Genomic DNA, 23,203 nt, shown 5'->3' with positions numbered 1-23,203 from the left:
GCTACGTGAAAACCACATTCATGGGTGAATAATTTGGAGATCATTAAAAGTTTTTATTGGATAATTGGGTAGATTCAATTCACAACCTAGTAGTATACGCGCAAAGCAACGACATTTGGTAGGGACGTCATTGCGTAGATGCAGTAGAAGCTCCAGCTCCGGTGGGTATAATGAGCCAGATCAATCTGAAGTCGATCAAATCCATTAAATTGATTATGAAATTGGTCATGAAGGAGTCTTATCAGGTTTATCTTCACCCCATCTGATTTTCTCGCCATGTTTGCTCTTCAATTGACCTTCTTCCTTTCTGCCATCCTCTTCGAGATCGGCTTCACTCAATCCATTGGTGGCCCAAATTCTTTCCACGCAAAGCTGGAAATCACCAGGAACTCTATCAATTAATCCTATCCCTACGGTCCGTACCTTTTGTCTCAACATTTCACCTTGTGGTTCTACGACAACACCATGGTTCGTCCGGACAAACTCATTCCACTTAATTAAAACTGTTTCCCACTCTCCTGGGCTTCGCGCATATAGTCTGTGTTGATGTATATCCGTAGGTACAATTGATTCCGTTTGTATGTTCACAAAATACTTCCTCCCGTCACTTTTTATACGTAGGGCAAGCAACCCATACGCATCTATGTTCCATAGTGATTTCCCAAATATCGTCGATGGCTGATCGAGAGTTCTCCAAGCCGCATAGCCACTGCGCTGGATTTGGGGTCTGTTCGGGGGTAGGTCTATTGAAATGTTCCCATGGAATTTAACATGCCCATTCTTGTTTTCGGAAGAGCTAGGGTTTGGGTTCTCGGAGGGGGGTACCCAGTCGAAATGCACTTTTGAAAAGCCTCCCATATCAGCATCAGAGAAGACTTTACAGCGCTTTAGGGATTCGGGATTGTGGAAATTTGCGAGATGTAATGGAGATGTAGCTCTTCTTGTGCCTTCTGCGGTGAGTGCTATAGAAATTAAGTTAAGTAAGTTTGTCTATATTTGAGAGTTGAGCTATCTGGAAGATTTACCACTTATTGATAAACGTTTAAACTCATCTACACTTCGACCAAAGAAGCCCTTGGAAAGAGGAGGAGTGATCCTCATGATGAAGGTTTTTGATATTGTTTATGTATAATCAACAAAGAATGGGATTGTCAATTGTGCTCGAAGAACCCTATATGTGTCAAGTAGTAGTAGTATACTGGATGCTTGCAGTTGAAGTAAGTTGAGTAGTGTATTGTTGTGAATATGGCCTACATATGGCAATTACCTAGGCTAGGTTGTACAATAAAGCTTTGATATTTGCTCCCAAGCTCCCCTCCCGATGATCGGCTGCCCTTGATTATCTCTCATGGTTAATTTGGGTTGTTGCTTTTAAGTGCACGTGCTAGCTGGTTGTCCTGCTGCTACACTCGGAGTAACTTCGGAGTATGAGGGGCATTTCAATAAAATTTATAAATATGAATTGAGTCAGTAGAAATACTTATTAAACTTTACATAACACAACTACATCATAACAAATCCAACAACATTCAACAATAAACAATCTTACTCAAGATCACCCAACAATGACAGACTCAGCTCTTACCACATTGACCCTTGATGGTCTTCCAAAGATCGCGGAAGGGAAAGTTCGAAATCTCTATGAGATTGATGAGAAGACCCTCCTGTTCGTTGCATCCGATCGCATTTCAGCTTATGACGTGATTATGGAAAATGTATACTTTCCTTCTCGTACTCAAGGACCAGAGCTAATGATTTATATAGGGTATCCCCTCCAAAGGCGCACTTCTCACTCTCCTTTCCGCGCATTGGTTTGAGGTCCTCACAGGTCTAATCCCTAATCTCAAAACTCACTTCCTGACTCTCTCCCTCCCCTCCTCCATCTCCTCATCCCAACACTCACTTCTCCGAAACCGATCTATGCAAGTACGTAAGCTCAAAATTTTCCCCATCGAGGCCATCGTACGTGGTTACATTACTGGTTCCGCCTGGAAAGAGTATCAAAAGTCATCTACTGTCCACGGCATTCAAATAGCTGCAGGCTTGCAAAATTCCCAGGCTTTCCCCCAAGGAGCTATCTATACACCTTCTACCAAAGCCGAAGGTGGCCAAAATGATGAAAACATACATCCTTCAGAGGCAGCCAAGATTGTAGGTGAGAAGTATGCGCAGCGCATCGAAGATTTGGCAATCAAGCTATACACTACTGCTCGGGATTATGCTGCAGAACGTGGCATTATTATTGCGGACACCAAATTTGAGTTTGGATTGGACGAGGAAACCGACGAAGTCGTTCTTGTAGATGAGGTTTTGACACCCGACTCGAGTAGATTCTGGCCTGCGTCCAAATACGAAGTTGGAAAGGAACAAGAAAGCTATGATAAACAATTCTTGAGGAATTGGTTGACGGTCGAGGGCCTCAAGGGCAAACAGGGAGTTGCAATGCCAGAGGATATCAAGTCGCAAACAGCTGAGAAGTACCGCGAAGCATTTGAGAAATTGACCGGCAGAAAATGGGCAGATGCTCTCAAGGAAGACGAGTCTAAATGAACGTACTACATATGAATACATAGACAGCAATGAGGTATACCCCCCGGAGATGCTCTTAGATAATACGACCCTCTTAACAATATCATGCTGATCTAAATACAAGTCTTGAATTACCTGTACTCTGTTGTGATTTCTTGGGAGAGGAAATGGCCACTGTAGGAAGTCCACTGTAGTCAATTATTTTCAGAGGCAAATGCATATGAAGAAATCAACATCTACCAAGTAAGTACTAGGTACTTTGTAGATGACAGCTTCAATATAATGCTAGGTAGACAGCTCTCAAGAATGATCAAGGCATCATTCTTTTACCGAGAGAGAAGAAAGAAACCAAGGTCAAAACTCTTCTTAATTTTTCCCCTTCAATGAATTCGATGCAATTCCCACGGTATCTAGAGCCGCAAAGTATTCTGATGCAATTGAGTCGAATTGCTTTTTGGGGGGGCACAATTGACATGGCATGATCTTAAAATTTGTAGTCAGAGATTCAATGGCTTCATACATACCAGGTACCACTAGGTACCTAGGTAGTATCCAATTCAAACCGTAGAGTTGTTGGCGGAGATCAATGAGGAGTTCCAAGCTACCGATGGCAATCTCGATTTCGATCTTGAGACGGTTTCCGCGGAATCGAGCCCCGCATTTAGACGGAACCACTTCCCCACGAAGATGAAGAGCCTCAAGATTTCATGGTACATATGAATTTGCTACCTACACGTACCTAGATGTTTATGAGTTCCGTGTCAATATGGATTGATTGAATTATTGTTTAATCTACCTCGATAGGTAGGTGAGGAAGTGAGAATAGAAAGAATGTTCCAAGAGGATTAAGAATAGATTTCCTATAAGAGCTTCTAACTATTATACCAATGTCACTATGGGAGATCATCATCGTTATCATTACCAACGTCAATATCAATACCGGTACAGAACCAATCAATCATTTGTTAAGAAGTATTCATGCAAGTCTTATTTAGTAGTCCATCTGAAAGGGAAGGAAACTTAGGAATTACCGGTACATCCCTACTTATGAGGGACTCAAGTTGCTCCGGAATCATCAATGTCCTGTGAGATCAAGATGAAGAATCATTTCTTTGATCAATGATCAGTCAAAGTAAGTGTAGGGAGGAATGAATGCTTTGTATCAAGTCTGGGTGTTTTGGGGCCTAAGTGTTTATGCGTAGATGTGTCTGTGTCTTTCGTTATGTGCCTGCTTAGATGTACCTACCTAGTATGGATGTAGGTACTATGTAGATACTGAGTAGGTAGGTAGGTAGGTAGGTAGGCAGGTTGGTAGTAGGTATTAAGTACTAGGTAGGTAGGCACTCACTCCTCACTCACTCCTCACCCACTCCTCACCCACTCCTCACCCTTATTTATTCCCGGCTCATCGTTCCTTCCCCTTTCAAGGATTCCCTTGGGACGATATTTCCGTCTCATTCCCGTTTGGCCCTTTTCGCCTTTTTCGCCCTTCTCACTCTTTCCTTCCTTCCCAACTCGGGCCGTTATATCCATAATCCATCTATCCAGGTACTTGTGTCCGCTTAATTGTAAACCATCGCACTTTCTAGAAATCCAATATAAATAAAGCTTCATTTGTGAATCTGTTGATACTTTCCTCTTCCCAAAAACAACACACTTTTTCCACATATACCATTGTTTCCCCCCTTTTCTCTTGTTTCCTCCTCCATCTCGACTCTTTCCATACAATCTCTTCATCTCTTCTCCCTTCCGACAATCTTCTTTCCTCCTTTACTCTTTTCTCCTTCCTCTTTCGCCGATTTCTGTACAATTTCTATCCGGCCTGTTGACCGCAACAGAGCACAATTGTTAAGCTACATCTGCACAACGCTTGTCATACTTTTACTTTTCAATTCATAATTCCTACACTTTCTTCTTCTCGGTATTCAAGCTCCATTTAATCATGTCGCCTGCTACTCCCTCTTCAACTGGTGGTGGCCATGCCCTTGGTATGCACTCAACCTCATCCACCTCCGGTTCAAGTTACGATACGTCTGGTCCGCATTCTGCACTTTCTTCTCAGATTGAGCCATCGCCTGCTAGTACATATGGTAGTTCTGCTGCCAGTGATTCTGGTATTCCTTTGACTCCTGACAATGACGGTACGTGTTTCTTCTCTCCCCTCGCCTCCTTTTCTACTGTCTTCCCCCTTCATCAAACATGTTCCTTCAATGTCGCACCATGCATTTTTTCACTTTTGCAAGACACCATCCTCCCCTTCATGTTTTTATACCACAATTCGCACCATCATGAGTGCATCCAATACATCTTTGCTCAAGAAGGTTGCCGAATTATATGAACCATTTATACGCTATACTTGTATACTGTGTTTTCATTTATATCTGCCATCCTAGCATCGTTCTTCATCTTCATCAAAATCCTTTCGTCTTGATTTAATCATTCACAAACTCTTGCTAACATTTTTTCAAAGGCGCACTTCTTACCAACGTTGCTCGTCTTAGCATTGATGATCATAGTGATGTTGGAGACAATGTCAGATCTTCCGGTCACCACTCTACCAGTGGTTCCAGAAACTCCAATCTGTAAGTCCCCAAACTCACATGCCTTCTAATTCTTCATCTACTAATACTTCCAGTTACTCACCACCATTTGTTCGCAATGGCTCTCAGAGTAATGCTGATGATCCATTTCAATCACCAAGCAAGAATGGCTCAAAGTATCGCAACCATGATCAGCATACTCCCAAGGCTCCAAGACATTCTCAGAGAGATATTCATGGTCCTTGGCGCTCAAGAAGCTCAAGCAACAGTTCCGAGTTGTCACCATCAAAGTCCAAGTCAAGCCACGCTGGTGCTGTTGACACCAACTACGGTGAAACCAAGCGCAAGCTCTCCTTTCATGTTCAAGAGCACGTCTCTGAAGGAACCGATGCTGCAGGTAACAGACTTAGTGGATACACTGTTGTCAAGGCTGAGGATGCACAAGCTGTCTACCCCCCTTCTTGTTGTGTTTTCGTTGCAAAGTAAGTCTTCTACCTTCTTTCCTTTGGTGTTTCTTTTTTCTTCACAATTTTCCTAGGTGATTGATACTAACCTTTCGCAGTCTTCTTCAATCCGAAAATGAAGACTCTCTTCAAATGGCTGTCACTCAAGTCTTCCGCGAATATGGTCCTGTCTACGTCAAGATTCGCCGTGATAACAAGCATATGCCTTTCGCATTTTGCCAATATACTGTAAGTTGTTATCATGATGTGCTTCTTCTCTTTGTATCTGACTATTACTAGAAGCAAGAACATGCTGAGAGAGCTATCAAGGAAGGCAGAGGTCGTTTGATCAAAGGCCGTCCATGTCGCTGCGAAAAGGCCAAGGCACATCGTAAGTTGGTCGTTCTATATAACGTCATTCGTACTAACGCTTTTCAGGTCTCTTCTTCATTGAACGCAAGTATGGCCCGGTCGTCACTCCGAGTGAAGCCAGAGATCTTCTTAAGCGCTTTGGCAAGATTGAACTTTGTTACACTGCTTCTCACGTAGAGCGTACTGCACTCAACCTCAACGAAGGCGTCATCGTTCAGTTCGAAATGTACGATGAAGGTCAAGATGCTCAATCTGTAAGTCCAAGTTTTATGCTTCACACACTTAGTGTTCATGCTAACTTGGTTCTAGGCTTTCCGCAACCATGATCTTTACAAGCTTCAACCCATTGCAGGCCTTGCAGCACCTGCTCAGCAGTCACCACCTGCCGCAGAAGTTGATGCTACCAAGGCATACTTAGCAAGATATGATGTTGATCGTCGCTCAATTTTCGTTGGCAACCTTCCATTAGGTACTTCGGAGCAGCAAATTCGAGGCCTCTTTGAGCACTATGGCGATATTCAAGACATCAGTCTACGAGAGAACGCATCTAAGTTTGAACGTGAGTTGCCCCCTTCTTTACTGAATATCCACAAACTGACCCGCCGCGTTTTTAGCAGAAGAGAAGTTTGCTTTCGCTTTTGTCGAGTTCAAGTCGCCAATTGCAGTTGTCAATGCTGTTAATGCAAAGGTAAGCAAGAGATGCCTTTTACCTTTTTTTTTTTAACTCAGCTAATATTGCCATAGAACGGTTTTACTTTCGGTGGAAAGTCTCTACGAGTTGCTCAAAAGGACTCTGAAAATGGTGGTAGCAGAGGTAGATCCTCCAGATCGCAGCCTTTGTCTTCCACCCGATCATTCCAGTCTCCTCGTGTTGATCGACATGTAGAGCAACAAGTCTCCCCATCTGCTCAGATGTCTCCAATGGCTTATGCTTCACCTTACGGTTACACTGCTTATAGTCCGTACTATGGTTATGCTGCTCCCTCAACTGTCTTCACTGATGGTCAAGGCCATTACTACAGTAGTGCTACATCGTATTCGCCAGCACCAGCATACTACCCAGGCTATCCTGCTAGTCCTGGATATGGCATGCGAAACCCAGCAGTAGCAACTGACTTGACCGGCAGCCCCGCTGCTCCGTCACTATACTGCAGTTATGCTCCATACCAACAATATGCACCGGCTCCATACTGGGGTATGCAAAGCCCACCAGCTGATCAGTTGGCTTCGTCTCAACAAGCATACTACCCCTATTCACCTGTTGATGTTGGTAACAAGGCTCATGATGATCGTTCAGCAACTCCCACTCCAAGTGGTCATGCCGCGGTTGTTGAGTAATCTTCCCACTATTAACAAAACCCTTCTATCAGAATTATCATTCGCAGTCACTGCCACAGTGGTACTCGTTCATCTTCATGATATTTGGGCAGCATGTTCCTTCTTACTTTCTCGGTTTTACGGCATAAACTTTAGTGGCAACCTGGTTGTGTCTTGATGTTTATGACTACTAATTTCACGGAGTTTTACGGCATTTCTTCATCTTTGCAGGGATTTGGCTTCATCTACTGTTGTGCAGGATTCTTGTCTACTAGTCAATCATGAAAGAGCATTGTGGCTCCTGGTCTGCCATTTATATGGTGACCATCTCCCTATTGATTCTCTTGCTCCTTTGGACAAGATAGACATAGGATAGAGTCTTTTCGATTTGAACAAACCATGTACCATCAATCAGCTAAATCTTAGCTTAGGTAGAGTGAAATAAAAGCATTACCATTGTGAACGTAGCTCGATTTTGTAGTGATAATATGCATGCAATAGTGACTAGTGATAAATACATGATGATGCAATATCAGATAAGCGCTTTGAGCGCAATGCCATAGAATGTGAATTAATGTTCACTACAAAGCCTTGAGTTGGTATATAGATAATGGCATTATAATCAGATCTTACTGTTGTATGACTTCCAGCACAGTCTGCGGGAGTTGATCTCTGGACAGACAACTAGGCTATGTACTCCTCATCTGTGATCTGTATTGATAGAAAATCAGGGCAAATGTAGGCAGGATCATACAGAAAGCTGTGCAATTCCGGAGGCCATAAGCGTTTGACAAACTATAAGCAAATCCAAGTGCCGAACAGAACAGTCGCTTTCGGCATGTTGTGGTATTAGATTAGGGATGTGGTAATCTTGGGCTGCGGAATAGAAAAGAATCATGTCACTAGCGGAGAGAGTGTGATACCCGGGGGCTGAATGGCTGGAAGGCTACAGAAAGGCATTGGAAGTTCGTGGTGGTAAATGATGATTTCTGACCGAGAGCACGGAGAAACTGTGAGTAGGTGTTAAGAAGGAGGATCTGTGGATGTTGTGAGAGGATGAATGACGGATGTGTAAGGGGGAGAGAGAGGCGGAGAAAATGAAGAAGCGTATATTCTGGGAGATAGGAACCACTGGATCAATCTCTGCTGTTACTAAAGTAATTTCGCATCCGTCCCGGATTCACAGCTGTCTGCGCCATGCTTCTAGAGAGAATTGCTGTATTGATTGTACTCGAGTTCCTCGTGACAGCTTCTTTTATAAGAGTAATACGCTTAGCTCCGAGTGACTTTCCCGTCCCTCCAACAGACCTCTGTGGCGAGCCATAATATGTCATACTCGCTCACCCCGAGTGAGGTTTCAAGTGTTCCAGTCGCTTGTGAGAACTCTGAAAGGGGGGATTTATGTACAATACAAGTAGCTAACCCCCACCAATATTTTACACTGAGACAGATGCATATTGTACAGCTCCAAATCGCCATTCATCACTCCTAGTCCATCTTCTCCCACTCCTCTAGATCCTTCAACGTAGTCCCCCTCGTTGTACCCCAGACCTGCCATTCTGGATCTTGCCAGTTTCTATAAATCTTCTGCACAACCACATACTCTACGATATCTTTCTCACTGCTCCCCGGCAGCTCTTTTCCTCTACTATCCTTCAGTGTCATCTTTTGTCTACTTGAAACCCTAACCACTGCTTGTCGTATCACATTGCCATCGCCTCCGGGTATCATGACGGCCTTGGTCGACATTATCTTAGGTCTTCGGTTCATCTTCACAAGGTTCCATGTGACCTTTTGCCCCCGAGGCCTCGAAGCTATGCGCTGCGCAAATCTCTCAGAAAGTCCATCGGCGCACATTCTGCGCAAGCGTCCAATGTCTCCAGCAGCGAAATTTTGGTACATCTCCCTGTACAGAGCTTCGGCTGCGGGGACTATCGAACCGCGCTTCAGTTGCACCTTTCTTCGTACACGCCCGGTTTTGGGAGACATCCATTTAAATGCAGTGGTGGCGACGGTATCCCAAAATCGGGTCTTGAATCTGGTCCATTGGAATTTCAAAAGTCCTTTGGGGTGTTTGAACAGAGAAGGGCTGCCAGCTGCTATAAAAGTATCTGTGATTTCATTAGCTCGGGGGTTCAGCAGGTGCAGGAGTCAATTGAGACGGACGTACTAGGTAGAAGGCCAACGTCGGTTGCCATTCGCGTCCCCCCCATATTAGCTTGCATGCGCATTCTACGATCGGGGTGCTGTGCAGGATTGGCGGGAGATGCTTGTCGGGGGGTTATGATGGAGAAATATCGAGGGTTGGAGAGGGAGAAAGGACTCCGAGGGGTAGGGAAGACATGTCTGCGGAGAACTTGAGCCATCGAAGCCGTATCAATTCGGAGGGGGAGAGACAAAAAGCAGAAAGCTGCGTGGGAGGTTTTTCATTAAGATTGCACCCCTCATTCCGTCAAGACGCTGTAACTTTTTTGATAACAACCTTAGAGAATATTACAATAGCCTTGGTGGCTGAATGTGGCTGTGCGTCTTGGGAAGACAGATCGACAAGGCTGAACAAGACATGAAATTGGATGGCCTTGCTTGCTGGTAATACTTTCTTGGAAGAATCTACTTGGGTACCTACGATACTTCCAACTATCATTGATTTTGAAACGAATTTAGGCTATTCTCCTAATTGCTACTATTTGTCCCAATCATCTTTGGAGTACGAAATTTTGATTTGTTTTGCCCAAACTAGCTGCGCACACCTTATCCCATCCACTGACATAATATTCCAGTAGGAAACCCCTCACCCAAGTACATCTTGCATTCCCAGCTATTGCAAAGCGGCAGCATATGCCGTAAACACCCCTCCTTCTGGCTTCCACCCGGCGTCGTTCGCACCAAGCCCCTTTTCCTGCGTCCCCCTCTGAAATCCCATCTACCACCATATCTACTCCTCCCTACAAACCGAACCTGCACCCCGCCGACCCAGAAGGCAAAACTTCCGTCCTACATCCTCGTGTCGCCGTACTTCTTGGCGTAGCTAGAGTTTGGCATTTTCCGCTCCTCTTTTGTCGATTGCTTAGTATCGCTCCGGCGATCTGGTGGGGGTTACGATGTGCGTTGACGTTTATGAGAGAGTTGCTATGGGATGAAATGAATGCTGTAGAAGCAAAGTGGACTATTGAAAAAAGATTCAGGGTTGTCGAAGTCTTTTTGGCTGTTCTGGTGAGCAAATCTTCTATCTTACGGAAAGAAAGATCTGGTGCCGTTGTCGTTCCAGTGCTAACTTTTGATATCAGTGGGTATGGACAATTTTCTCAAGACAACTCGAAAATCTTCCATTTTGTGACAGAAGATATCGTATGCCGAAATAAAATAAATGCTAATTCGCTCGAAAGTGTTTCTCGTCCGCTTATCTTGCCTTCTTCTTCACGGACTGCTTAATGTCTAGATGGTATGTAAAATCTTCCAACACCGCTCATTCCGTAAAGTCACGACCCGAAGCTAGAACATATCAAATAACTAAACACGTAACATATCAGGTTACTTAACTACACTCCTCAAGGTATGGGTATCTTCATGAACACAATGGAAATCCTCGACTAACTGTCACTCAGCAACGATTGTCCGCCTGCTCACCATCAACTTGATAAATGCATACACCACATCGTGGATCCTATATCTATCAGGGGGTTCAGGAGATCCACGCTTACTTCTTCCTGCTTGGATTTGTATAGCTAGTGTACGTGCCGTCACTTGATACTCTTCCGCGTTTTCTGACCATAATACAGACACTAACATTTCTCTACCATTTGACTCATCCACGACTTGCGATACGGAAGGAGACTTCCTTATCAATTTCCGTCTTTTCAATTGCAAGTTTCATTAGCATGGTCAGTTTATTATCTCAGTTGTATCTTTCAAGAACAGACCTTCCGCCGCTACCATTGATTCTGCATATGGAAGAGATCTGGGGGTATGTCAAGATAGGGTTGAACTTGATAGTGTAGTATAAGACATTCAATAGATTTAATAGTCACTATTCACAGACAAGCAACTCAAATGAAGAACGAAGACTATAATGGGCCCATATGCCTTTATGAATTGATATCTTTACTATGCCAGTTAGGCATATCGGATAGAATTTACAGTCAGGTGCGCTGAGCATTCTGATCTGAATAGCGTAAAAAGAAAGAGAATGAAGACCCCGCTATAATAAAAATAGCAAAGTTGGAACATTCGCGTGCAAAGCCATCCCTTATTACCGCCCAGCGCTTTCTGTGTTGAATGCGGGGGATGATTGGGAATATCTCGCCGACATGTTTATAGAGTCTTTCGCAGCGATGGTATGTATTGAGCATGCAGGCAACCATATATGGTGATGGGAGCTTACAAGGCTGCGATGGCTCGTAACGTGTGACTGACGATTTTAGAAACCGTGGACCTAAGGTAGAATTTGATCAGAAGGGTTATAACAAGTCGTAAGCGTTGTTTATCCTACCTTGATGGTCTTGGCATCAAGCTCTAAGCCATCTTTACCAGTGAGGAAATCTTGCACATCTTTGCGCTGGTCTCCTTGAAGCTGGATCACGTCACCCATGATGACATCGTTGACAATGGTGCCATTGCAAGCTGTTACATGCGACATTAGTACCTGATACCTCGCTGTTTATCTCGTATGATGAGACTTACCGAACTTCTTCTTGATAACCTTAAGAATCTTCTTCTGGTCAAATTTCTTTGGAAGTCCTTGAACGGTAGTCAAAGTCTTACGTCCATTACGCTCTGTAATTATTATTGTCAGTGATTGGTATGCAAGCCTCCCTTGATATTTTTGACCTGGTTTTAAGGGGTGTGAAATAAACTTAACATACGTTGGATACGAATATGGATATATTCTGCGGCCTTTTGGTCTCCGGGCTCTTCGTCGGCTTCGGCGAAAGGATCTAGATTCGCGCCATTGTTAGAACTTATGCTGAAAGAAGTCATGTAACGAGCAAACAAGCCAAGCTGAGATGTGATTGATTCCATCGACATTCGACAATGAGAATGTGCCACGATAACATAGATTGATTTCCTCACCAAAGACTTTCAAGTTTTCAATTTGAGTTCCGCCAGGAGCAGCCTTTGCGGACTTTGCTGGCTTGGATGTTGCGATAGGGGAGGAACCGTTCGCGTTCAACGACGACTTTGTCTCCCCTGAGCCTTGGTCTGGTCCTGGATCTCCGGCGGCATCGGCTTCAGCGAAGGAGTCTATAAGAGATGGTTAGTGAAAGCACCAAGGGCGGCCAAAGATGATTTTGGGAATCATCAGTTGTAGGTATGTGGATGAAGGTATATGCGCTGGAGTCTTCTCGTGATGTCTACTTCTCAAAGCTGAGAGTAAAAGGGGGGGGGGGAGAGGAAGGGCGCATACCGATCGTCTTGAGATTTTCGATGGACATAAACTCGAGTGTGCCTGGTATCTGTGGGACTGAGATACTATTTGATAAAGTTGATAGAAGGATATAGACTTTGTAAAGGGATGTAAACGGATTTGATTTCGAGTTCGAATTCGAGGTGGGGTGATTTAGATATTGGTGGTTTTGGAAGGGTTATGTAGTGTTGTAATGTAAGAAAGGCGGTCGGTTTTGTTGTTTAAATTAAACGGGGGGGAGTTGTGTGATTTGTGGCAAGAGAGGCGGGGCGAAGCTCAATGACTAAATTGGGTAAGTGTTGTACCTATACAGTTAAAGTGGCAAGCTTAGTGTGGAAAAGAGTCATCCAACTGACACTTTTCTCCAATGACTCTTTCCAAAATGGTAAATAATTGGTAAGTGACCACTGCCGCTTTTGAGACCGATCAGGGGTCCAGTAATTAGTCAGCATCGCCGTACTCGGTATTGTCTTCTCGAGTCGAGCCATCGTAGCTATCGTAGAGACAGTAGACAGAGAGAGATAAAAAGCACCTGCAGTTGTGAATGCTTGATACCGTATCACCATGTCACCTCTATAGTACAAAGTATCGAGGTATGCATCTGGACATTCTCAGGTATTTCCCTATCAGATAACTATCATCGAATTCCAAAATTTGACACTGCATTGTCTCTATTGTACTACCACCTACCTACGTATGCGTTGAATATTGTAAGATCTTACAGTTTCATTTACTCCTTCCTACACAATATACGATATACACAAGGATTCAACTTCCTACACAATATACGATATACATAAGGTTTCAACTTCACAACAGCTTTACGTAATCACTCTCCTACAACCACTCCTACACTTGCGAAAGAAATAGATTAGAATTAGCCCATGTCGATTATATGTACAAGCAAATGGTATACTTTGCTTATTTACCACCTACCAAAGCTTCAACTTTTGCTCCAATACCAATATGTTAATTGATACTTGAAGAAGTCACCATTGACTACAATGTCAGGCTTCCTCTCAAGCCCATTCATGCTAATCTATCCTCGTCTGATCTCCATTCATTGTAGACATCATCGTTCCCATTCTTGTCTCCGTTCCGCGAAGGCGCGCTACATGCCATAAGTTCTCGAAAGGAGCTCCACCCCATGAGCGCTTCCATCCATGTAACCAATTATCGCCCATACATGAGTTGCTTCTGTGGTTCATTCGCAATCTGCGACCATTATGCTGATTGGGCTACTGGAGCAGCGGGAGGTGGAGGGAGAAACATCGGAAGATAAGTCTGGGGAGCGTAAATTAGCCAAGTGTCACACCTCCATGATGAGTTTGTGAATGAACTTACAATAACAAGAGCCATCACTGCAGCACAAGTAGATTAGTATGGGCTGCCAATGTGAAAGTGAGAGAGTAAAGGTATCTTACGTGACATTCCCACTGAGAAGTATGCCGGTTGGGAGGAGGTCTTTCTCGTCTCTGGAGATTCGCCTAACCAATTTTGAATGGCGAAAAGAACCGAAGCCCTTTGATAAATTAGCATATGCCTTCCTACATCATCTTCGACATAGAAATGGATATAAATCTCATCCATTGAATTGACGTACCATCCGATGAGCTTGTTGCGAGTGAACATTGCTGCCATCGGCAGAGTGCTACCTAATGTGCCACCAAAATCGCTGGGAGATTCTTTTGCAGCTGGAGCTTGATAGGGAATAACTTGAGGTGAGAGACTGTCAGTACTTTAAGGTAAGATAACATATATAAACATGAGATGTATAGCAAGAATTAGCAATAAACAAATACATACTGAGATCACCTCTTCGCATGTCCTTTCTGGCCGCCATGTTTGCTGAACGGGATGATCGTAGGGTTGATATGATTAACAATGTGTGATATATCTGGATGCTTACTTGCACAATGTAATTGATGAAGTCTAGCAGATTTTGAGTTCGAGATAGTATGAGAGACTGTGCTCTAGGTTTGTCATTTCATGTGAAGCTAGAAGCTTGGTATGCACATGGGTAAGATCTTACCTGTCCTGGGTGGAATTGGCGCGACCAACCTGGGGTACCGAACGAGCGAACTACGAACACGGGCCGTACACGATCACTTTTTGACTTTTTGGGTCTCTGTATCTATCTGCCTGCCTCTCTCTAAGTTCCGCTCACACCCACCTCGCCTCATCTAAACACATTATTTCCGACCACCCTTCTCAACTGTATATCTTCATTCATATAATACATCTGCTATTCCGGAGTGTACGACATAACCAAGCATAATACATTATAACACGAAAAGATACATTTACATCCATCGTTGCTTTGACACGATAATAGCCTTAGCTTCTACCAAGAGAGAAACTGCGCCTGTGCGACGTACCAATACCCTATCACATCATCTAATCATCAAATCTCCTGCGGCGGTTTTCAACCCAATTCAATCACTTTTGGGTCCTGAGAACTCAAATATAACTGTAAAATCTCTCTATACCCTTTGCACGGCTCATATATCACTTGCGCAGTCTGTTCATTATTAAATTCTGATTACATTAAAGTCGCAGTTGTCGGTCACGGAATGGCGCAATCATGACCACAAAACCCCTCGTTGGGTCACAAGCCCAACGACAGTCGCAAAGGTCATTGAATTCAAATATTACCTCGAGGCCCTCTCCTCAGAGGAGCTTATCATCTACTTCCCCAACTCGAAGACACAATGAAGCGCTCATAGACTTGACGCTTGATGTGCCGGATTCTACATCGGCCCGTTATGGGCAAACCTCGAGAGCAGGAGGGTCGCGCCTGAAGCAGGAAATCTCAAATGAATCGAGGAGTTCTGTTCAAGCGGATGCATCAAGCTTGGTTCCTTCGACTTCAATATCAAATAGGCAACTTTTGCCTCCGCGTGGTCGGCCGCAACTTCATTCCGATGCACTTCGCATGAGAGCTTCAAAATCCATTTTACCATCCGATCAAAACCATAGCCAGACACCTGCGAAACCGTTCGCTTTCCCTGTTAGGCCCGGGCAACATCCTCCCCCTTCTCTTGACAGGCCGAGCCCGTCGATTGGGCCTACCGGAAAGAGAGATGCTCGTCCAAAGCCTTTTGTTTTAGAGGTTCCTTTAGCCGCACCTTCTTATTCACCGAATGGTAAGTCCAGCCATGACTAGGCAATATCCCAATGCCATGTTAATTCTTTTAACCTCTCAATAGGTCATGCAGATTTCTTTCCTTGGAACGGTAATCATGCAGAAGATCAATTCTCCGAACCGGTCATCCGCCAAGGCTTCTTCGACAAGTCGCAAATGTCACAGAACGAGACAGGTTCCGCAAAGGCCTCCATATACCCATCTTTAAAACACAAAAGCGGCCTGCAAACTTTATCCTCGTTATTCACAAGCGTTCTAGCTCAGCGAAGGGCCCATGGAAATATCACAGCCGACTCAACCTTCAAGCCTCCGCCGCGTGTAACGGTCACAGATACGAAGAGAGAGATATGGCTCAAAGATCTAGCTAACCCGACCATATCACTCCGTCGCCTTAGTCGATCGATTCCTCATGGGATTAGGGGTAAAGTGCTCTTGGAACACGCTCTCAATAAAAACATTCCCATCGAGCGGGCTGTCTGGTTAGCCAAATGTGTTGGTGCAAATGAACTGCGGTCTTTCAAGAGAAAAGGTGCAGGTGGTACCTTCGCTATGGGAGGAGAAGCGAAATGGGTGCGAGATTTCACAGTTTCTGTTGAACAAGTGTTGGAAAACATTATTGGGTCGTGCGGAGAAAAGGACTTTCGTCGCAAGATCTACTATGCGTAAGTATAGCTCTCTTCTGCCCTTGCGCATTCACTTACGAGCATGACAGGATTCGTTTGGCAGCTCACTTTCATGCCGAATGCCTTCTGGATCGCGAGCATTATATAGATTGGATATTATCTTCCCTAGAGACGACTTCTCAAGCAAAATTGCCAATGTGGCTATTGATTGCCCAAATGTATTGGGAAGATATTTTGAAGTATCGGAGGTTCGGGCGACGATTCACAACTGTTTTGTTGAATCGATTCTCGGAGGTATGGCATCATCATTCAATTCTCCCTCACACGGCTGACAGTATTTCTCCCAAGACAATCAAACATCCAGATGCTGATATACTGGGACCTTTGATTGGTCGTTTGCGCATACTTCTAACTAAATTGATGACTTCAAATCCGGACAATTTTGTCTCTCCTGAGATTTGGTCCAAGCACAGGGAAGTCCTACAGGCTTATCTCAGCTACTCAGATGAGCTTCCCATGTCTGTTTGGGATGAGATTAACCGCCGCAATATGCGACTCACTACTCTAGCTCCTGAAGCCCAGCATCCTCCTCAACAACGCCTTTTCAATATACTAGACAAGTCACTTTTCACCCTGTTCACACCCGAGATCATAGATGTTTGCTGGCAACTTGATGATGACAAGACGGCTCTTGTTCATGCAATTTTGGATTGGTCGACATCATGTTACAGACCTGGACACGCAAAAGTATTCATTGGTGCTCGCATTATACGAGCTTGGAGAAGACTGGGCGCAGACACGACTGCGGCCACGCTATCGTTCCTTGACTCCAGTGCTTGCGAAATTGGGCGCAACAAGGCTTCGTTTTATCACCTCGTTTCCGAGCTAGCGAGATCGAACGACTTTTGTATTCCGACATATCTTCAGTGGCTGATCAGCCGTGGAGGTATACACGATCATTCCGACCTGGCACCAGGCGGTCCTTGTGGAACGAGGCTTCTTGCAGAACTTCCAATGCAAAATTTGAGCGAAGAAATGGTCGGGTTGCGCAGGTCTTTACTTTATCGTGCCGAATACCCAATAGAGACCGAGGACCGTAAGGTAGCAGCTAGTATTTCTAATATAAGCAACGCCTTCCGAATGATGCCAATAGCTTCAGAACGGCGATTTCCTCAAGCAAACCAGGACTTCAAGGGCTTAGATGATATCCAATCGCTGAATCGCACAAGCAAATCCCACATTGGGTCTTGGCTTCTTCGCGAAGTTGAACTACAAATGCTACCATCAAGCAAACCATTAAATCAATGGGGAAATCCATCACCTGCAGCTCATGATACTTGTGGACTGACGGCGGCTGCGTTTGGCATGGTGCGAGACTTCCTGGAATTTGTAGATGATTTCACTATGCTCGCCGAAGTCATAAAGATTGCCACAGCCTCAGCTGATCCTCAAACTATCTCGTCGTGCGCCGACACACTCAATATGCACGCCGAAGTGTTTGCTGGGATCGGAGCAATTAAGGACCTGTTTGATGTCCTTATTAATCGTGCACGCTCGTTTGCAGATGATCGCGACATTATGCCACGAATTATTCTGGGATCCTTGTTAGACCTTTCATTCAGAATGCCGAGCATCAACGCTTACCGCGCAACTCGCTCGCCAACTTGCTCTGAGTGATAGAAAGTGTGTCGCCGACGCTTGTTCTCCGGTATCAGATCATATGGCAGGTGGATCTCAAAACAACGAAGCCGAGTTCGTAGATGAAATCGAGAAGCTTCTTGCTAATGGTACAAGCATCGATCGAGGAACCATGGACCGGCTTTTCCAAAGAGTAACCCGTCATTTATCGATCTCATTGGATAAGTCACCAGAGCAGCAGCGAAAGTGTGTATCATTGTTGACAACTTTAAGAGATTTCAATCCTCAGTCATTTGATTTATTGATGGCTAGCTGGCTGTCCTATATTCAGAAGTCGGAACATCGACCCAGCATGGTGAAAATCTGGGGCCCAATGATAGGACTGGGTTGCCTTTCCATGAAAGATCTGGTTAATGCCAGCTTAAAGCGTGAAAAGGACGATCCCAACTCCAACACAGGAATGTGAACACGATAGTATCTATGGAACTACTGGCCTTGATTGCGACCCCACTCAGCTTACCGGAGATCTTGACACCAGACGAAGCATATCGCTTCCGGATTGTGCAAAGTCGTATGCCAATTGACAACCCTGAACTAACATTAACTGTTATCCGATCGGCAATCGAGGCGTGTTCAGCAGCTGTCCACGACATGCAGTTTGATACTTTGAATATCTTAGGTAGCTCAGCTATGCATGACTTACTTCAGACACTAGTCTTGGTTGGCGGTGATATGATCGGCAAGATCATAGTGCACCCTTTATCCTCGGGAACTGCCAGCCAAGAAGCTTCAAAAGTATTGGGTGCCTCGATAAACAAGCTTCTTGTGCCTACGTATCAAATAGAGGCTTCCAATATTTCAGTGGGTGATGCATTGAAATCTGCGAATTATCTTAATCTTCCATTTTGCCAACTAAAGGTAGCCTCCACCTTTCGCTCGGGAAAGGTTCCCCAAGCCACTCCACGAAACATGGTCTCTCCTCAGCTCGACGACCTTGATCGTGCAGTCGAGTCTGCGATAATGGCGGGAGGTACGACATGGGCTTGCATTGTACCATCATTGGATTTGACTGCCGTGAATCATTTACGACGTGGTGCTGAGACCCAATTGCTTCGGCTATTCCATGCTGCCAAAGCATCGGGCTATTATGATATTTTAGAAGAAGAGCACCAATTGTCGAAAGCAGAAAGCTTGATGGCCATACTCGATTTAACAATAGACAAGATATATACTGAGAAAGTCAACACGTCGCATAATTCGCAAAGTTGCTTTCCAGAAATTGTGACTTTACTTAACAACGCCTCGCAATGTTTTGCTAGCGCACAGCCAAACAGTTGTAAGGTTACATACCTTACGAAGTGGCTACCATTGCTATTATCTTTCGCAACCTCTCAAACAGTGGTATTAGAACCATCGAAAGTCGGACATGAACATCGGGGAAGAGCAATCCTATTTTTGACAGCAATCTTTTTGGATCTATATCGTTTCAAAGCTAACACAAAAACCCAAACCTCCCCACTACAGCAGTGTTTCGACCTTATTCTAAATATGGTAGATGTCCTCCCTGACGACATTCGTCAGCAATGCAGTCGAAACTTCCGAGATACAGCCTCGAACCCAATTACTAGCTATATTTATAGTATTATGGCGCCGCCATCTGACTGGTTGCACATCTATCAATCCGGCTCAAAAGCTACTGCTACTGCAAGGAATAGCAGTAATACAAACACGGATCACGCAAAGGATTCGTGCCGCCAGTCATTTCCTTTCACAATGAAACGCTGGGAGATGTTGGGAGAACCAAGTGCTAACATGGGAGAGAATGACACGAGTCTCAGTTTGACACTGTTTGCGAGTAGGAAAGGAGTCAACTGAGGGTCGGCTCTGTTTATAATTTTATTACAAATCACCCTCGATTGTACCACATGGTAGACACATGAGGAGCTTATTTTATATCAATAATGTATTCAATTAGGACTGCCCTACATGCTGTCAAGACATGTCTTCAGTGACCTGAAAGATCACGCCCTGCATGATCTTTTCTTAATCCAAAATCAGCGAGCATAGAAACCTTGATACCCCTTTGATTCAACCATTGTACCGATATTGGCATCAGAGCTGAGCACATGACCCTACGAAAATGATCGTGATGTAGACCACCCCCTGACGTAAACTCGCTTGATAGACCGTAAATACTCGTTAATGGGCCCGTGCCTTACAATAATAGCATTTGAAATACAGTGGCATGTACTTTGTAGAACGTCTTGTCAGCACATAGAGACTTGATGCTAAGGGTTCCCTAGCCTTGTTTCTGTTCCAAAGGTAGGTTCATAATATGAGAGGCTATGGTATCTCGTTAAAGACTCCCTAAATCAATCAACCATGCATGGTCTTCTTCGCCTCAGTCGTCGTCAAATATCTGATAAGTGTTTTTCAAAATAGTGTCAACGACACGAACCTGCCACCCAGCGTCTTGCATGTTCGGTCCTGAATTAGCACCCATGAGTGTAGGGCCAAAGACTATGGCCAAGTTGCTTGCAGTCATCCTGTTAGATGCCGAACTCTCCTGTACTCTATTTAAATGTAAAGTTAAGGCTCGAAGGGTAGCGTAATTAGGATCAGGAAGGCCATTGATGATGGCATGTAGAGAGTCGCGACGGACTATTTCATCATCATGCTCTGTGCTTATGTTAGTAAAGGAACAGTCAAGTGAGTAGATTTAAAAGAAAACTTACTTGCAGCCTCGATAAATGCAGGGTATTGATCGATAGTCAATAAAGGGTCTGGAAGTTCGCGAAAAAACTGCTTTAGAAGACCAGCCACACTATTGACATCGTGAAAGAAGCTTTCCGGGTTACGGAAGTCCACCTTAGATGCATCTGCGAATTATTAGCAAGACTGTCTCAAACAACCAATCGAATTGCCCAACTTGCCGTTATCGAACATTGCCTTGATATTCATTATATGAGACGCGGTACCAGATAACCGGTATATTCCTTCAACCTCGAGTCCAAAGAGGTCAACTGCTTGGATACACTGGTAGACAATCATTGGAACAGCAGAGCCATCTCTCTCAAAGAGCTCCTCGAGGCTAAGACCAAACACTGGTTTCAATGGTGCTAGGTGAGTGTTGTTGCCTGGAGTTGGAGCCGATCCTGGTCCGAATAATGGTGCCGAGGATGGGCCATGGGACACTGGTGCATGCGTTGTAGGATTTTGCGGTGTCTGTTGTATTGCTGTCTCATTTTGAGGTTGTGGCTGGAATGGCAAGGTTGATATCTGGGGGGGTCCATCTACACGAGGTGACCAGGTATTGAAGTCGGGAGAGGTAGATACTGGGTTAGTGGGCGATATAATAGGTGCAACAATGTGTTGCGAAAGGGATGGGCCATGACTAAAGCTTCTTTCGCGCTGGTGAGTTGGGGGACTGCTTTGATTGAAAGGTTGGCTCATATGAACCTGGTGAGATGGCTGTGGTGGTATTACGGGCCCTTGTCGAGCTTGAAGAGCGTTGGGATCTGATTGTCGCTGAGCGACATTCGGCGCGGGTTGCAAAACCTGTATTAAAATTAGCTGGACCTAAATCAATGAAATTAGGAATCTTCATAGCTAACCGGATTGCGCTCATATTTTATTTCCGTTATCCGGGATTGCATGTTACCAGCGAAGCTACTGATGTAGTTGCTCAGGTCCTTAACATTATCAATTGCATGAACAACTTCACGGAGACTACGATTTGATGTCCCTTGCTCTTTTGCTTTGATAGGGCTTATGTTCAGGCCATTGCTTAAAAGTAGCTTTTCGTTAAAGGATGCTGTTCAATATAATTAGTGTCATGTGTAGTATAGCTGAGCCCTCATGACTCACCAAATTTCTGCATCTGCAATGTCAATGCAGAGTCGCATTCCTGAATGAGATCTTCTAGAGCTTTCACAGCCTCAGGTCTTGATTTCGACCAGAGCTCAGTTCGTTGGCTTTGCGCAGCCTGTACCTTGGACGCATAATCTGCATCGGCAGCCTGGACTTTACGGAGAAGGTCTTCTTCATGTTGCGCTGCCGATTTGGGGCCTTTGAGGCCAAATATCTTTCCCGATTGCCTGTCTCCAGTGCGGGCTCTGTCGTACTCATCTGCCAGAGAGTCGTACTTCGCCTTCGACTTCTTCATGGCAGCTTCGGTGTCGGCAGCACGTTGTTCTGCTGCCAACCCAGTATTCTTCCAATGCTTTCTGCCCTTCTCTATATTCGAAGCCATTTCAATAAGATCATCATGCATCTGATGTAGAGACACGCCAAATTGAGCCCCATTCTCGGCCATTCGCTCGTGTATAATCAGCACCTCTTCGTATGACTGTAGAAACGATCCGTGTCGATGCTCTGGTCTGCGAATATTATCTCCAGTTGCCTTACACAGCTTTTTTAACCCGTTCGAATGTTCCTCTTCCATAATGGACCTTTTCTTGAGAAAAAGTGCGAATTCCTGTTCCGCAGAGTCAGCTTTATATCCACGCAGGCATTGAAAGTTGGGGAAATACCTTTGCGGAAGCAATACTTTGTTTCAGTCGTGTTAACAAGGTTGATATTCCAATCTGACGCCATGGACACGTTTAGCTCTCCTTTAGCAAAGGGAAGAACCTTAGACAATTCACTCACCTCCGAACTTGTAACATCGTGGACTGCTTTTGCGGTTGCGTCTTGAGGGGTGGCAGGTCTTCCGGTTGTCTCGCCCTGGTTGCCGCCATTGCCAGCAACATTGGACGACGATGTGGTATCGAGTCCGATGTCCCCTCCAAACGACATTTTGCAGATGAAAGATGCGAGTCGCAATCAAATGGCTATGTGTGGCTGTTATATCTGGGTACCATGCGGTATTTTCACTTGTAATGGTAGTAAGTCTGTTGTTAATTCTGTTGTTGGAGGGATTTAAAGTTCCTTAGGTATGTAAAGGCAATACTCGGGAATCTACGAAATACCCATACCCATGTGGTTGCTGTTATGAGTGACCGGGACCAAATGCGACTGGATTCCGTGCAACCACGATAATAATAAATAATAATGATACAGTTAATCAATCGAGATTAGGGAGACCGATATTCATTGGATTAATTCACTTTTAATAAACAAACTTATGGTTTATATAAATATATCCCCCATACTCGTTGATATCATAGCAATTTGACGCTTTTCTGATCGAG

At 44.6% G+C, this 23,203-nt stretch overlaps 9 protein-coding genes across 9 annotated transcripts; 4 read left to right on the top strand and 5 right to left on the bottom strand.

Moving 5' to 3' along the window:
* Positions 1-225: 225 nt before the first annotated feature.
* Positions 226-1,101, bottom strand: EAF02_000009 (uncharacterized protein; the record flags this gene model as incomplete). The annotated part of the gene is made up of 2 exons (XM_038896057.1): positions 226-962; positions 1,026-1,101. The coding sequence occupies 2 exons, from the start codon at positions 1,099-1,101 to the stop codon at positions 226-228; spliced, it is 813 nt and encodes a 270-aa protein (XP_038762916.1).
* A 382-nt stretch (positions 1,102-1,483) lies between these two features.
* Positions 1,484-3,420, top strand: EAF02_000008 (uncharacterized protein). Its single transcript, XM_038896056.1, has 3 exons — positions 1,484-1,715; positions 1,765-2,584; positions 2,654-3,420. The coding sequence occupies exons 1-2, from the start codon at positions 1,566-1,568 to the stop codon at positions 2,548-2,550; spliced, it is 936 nt and encodes a 311-aa protein (XP_038762915.1). The 5' UTR covers positions 1,484-1,565; the 3' UTR covers positions 2,551-2,584; positions 2,654-3,420.
* Positions 3,421-4,471: 1,051 nt separating this feature from the next.
* Positions 4,472-7,222, top strand: EAF02_000007 (uncharacterized protein; the record flags this gene model as incomplete). Its single annotated transcript, XM_038896055.1, has 9 exons — positions 4,472-4,670; positions 5,000-5,111; positions 5,165-5,551; positions 5,632-5,761; positions 5,813-5,903; positions 5,951-6,138; positions 6,194-6,443; positions 6,499-6,572; positions 6,629-7,222. The coding sequence occupies 9 exons, from the start codon at positions 4,472-4,474 to the stop codon at positions 7,220-7,222; spliced, it is 2,025 nt and encodes a 674-aa protein (XP_038762914.1).
* Positions 7,223-8,689: 1,467 nt separating this feature from the next.
* Positions 8,690-9,567, bottom strand: EAF02_000006 (uncharacterized protein; the record flags this gene model as incomplete). The annotated part of the gene is made up of 2 exons (XM_038896054.1): positions 8,690-9,312; positions 9,372-9,567. 2 exons carry the CDS (start codon positions 9,565-9,567, stop codon positions 8,690-8,692), a joined length of 819 nt encoding a protein of 272 aa, XP_038762913.1.
* A 751-nt stretch (positions 9,568-10,318) lies between these two features.
* On the top strand, positions 10,319-11,199 carry EAF02_000005 (uncharacterized protein; the record flags this gene model as incomplete). Its single annotated transcript, XM_038896053.1, has 5 exons — positions 10,319-10,414; positions 10,588-10,643; positions 10,732-10,754; positions 10,807-10,931; positions 10,981-11,199. The coding sequence occupies 5 exons, from the start codon at positions 10,319-10,321 to the stop codon at positions 11,197-11,199; spliced, it is 519 nt and encodes a 172-aa protein (XP_038762912.1).
* A 419-nt stretch (positions 11,200-11,618) lies between these two features.
* On the bottom strand, positions 11,619-12,633 carry EAF02_000004 (uncharacterized protein; the record flags this gene model as incomplete). Its single annotated transcript, XM_038896052.1, has 6 exons — positions 11,619-11,633; positions 11,691-11,821; positions 11,882-11,974; positions 12,064-12,135; positions 12,272-12,442; positions 12,606-12,633. 6 exons carry the CDS (start codon positions 12,631-12,633, stop codon positions 11,619-11,621), a joined length of 510 nt encoding a protein of 169 aa, XP_038762911.1.
* A 1,196-nt stretch (positions 12,634-13,829) lies between these two features.
* On the bottom strand, positions 13,830-14,448 carry EAF02_000003 (uncharacterized protein; the record flags this gene model as incomplete). Its single annotated transcript, XM_038896051.1, has 5 exons — positions 13,830-13,889; positions 13,950-13,966; positions 14,030-14,127; positions 14,209-14,320; positions 14,412-14,448. The coding sequence occupies 5 exons, from the start codon at positions 14,446-14,448 to the stop codon at positions 13,830-13,832; spliced, it is 324 nt and encodes a 107-aa protein (XP_038762910.1).
* Positions 14,449-15,189: 741 nt separating this feature from the next.
* On the top strand, positions 15,190-19,886 carry EAF02_000002 (uncharacterized protein; the record flags this gene model as incomplete). Its single annotated transcript, XM_038896050.1, has 6 exons — positions 15,190-15,751; positions 15,815-16,412; positions 16,463-16,667; positions 16,722-17,977; positions 18,054-18,473; positions 18,527-19,886. 6 exons carry the CDS (start codon positions 15,190-15,192, stop codon positions 19,884-19,886), a joined length of 4,401 nt encoding a protein of 1,466 aa, XP_038762909.1.
* Positions 19,887-20,412: 526 nt separating this feature from the next.
* On the bottom strand, positions 20,413-22,808 carry EAF02_000001 (uncharacterized protein; the record flags this gene model as incomplete). Its single annotated transcript, XM_038896049.1, has 7 exons — positions 20,413-20,690; positions 20,747-20,890; positions 20,945-21,569; positions 21,626-21,825; positions 21,879-22,488; positions 22,544-22,597; positions 22,662-22,808. The coding sequence occupies 7 exons, from the start codon at positions 22,806-22,808 to the stop codon at positions 20,413-20,415; spliced, it is 2,058 nt and encodes a 685-aa protein (XP_038762908.1).
* Positions 22,809-23,203: the final 395 nt, after the last annotated feature.

Source organism: Botrytis sinoallii, assembly GCF_014898435.1.
Source record: "Botrytis sinoallii strain Bc 23 chromosome Unknown BSIN_001, whole genome shotgun sequence".
Taxonomy (NCBI): domain Eukaryota; kingdom Fungi; phylum Ascomycota; class Leotiomycetes; order Helotiales; family Sclerotiniaceae; genus Botrytis; species Botrytis sinoallii.
This window is presented reverse-complemented; position numbering and strand designations above follow the sequence as displayed.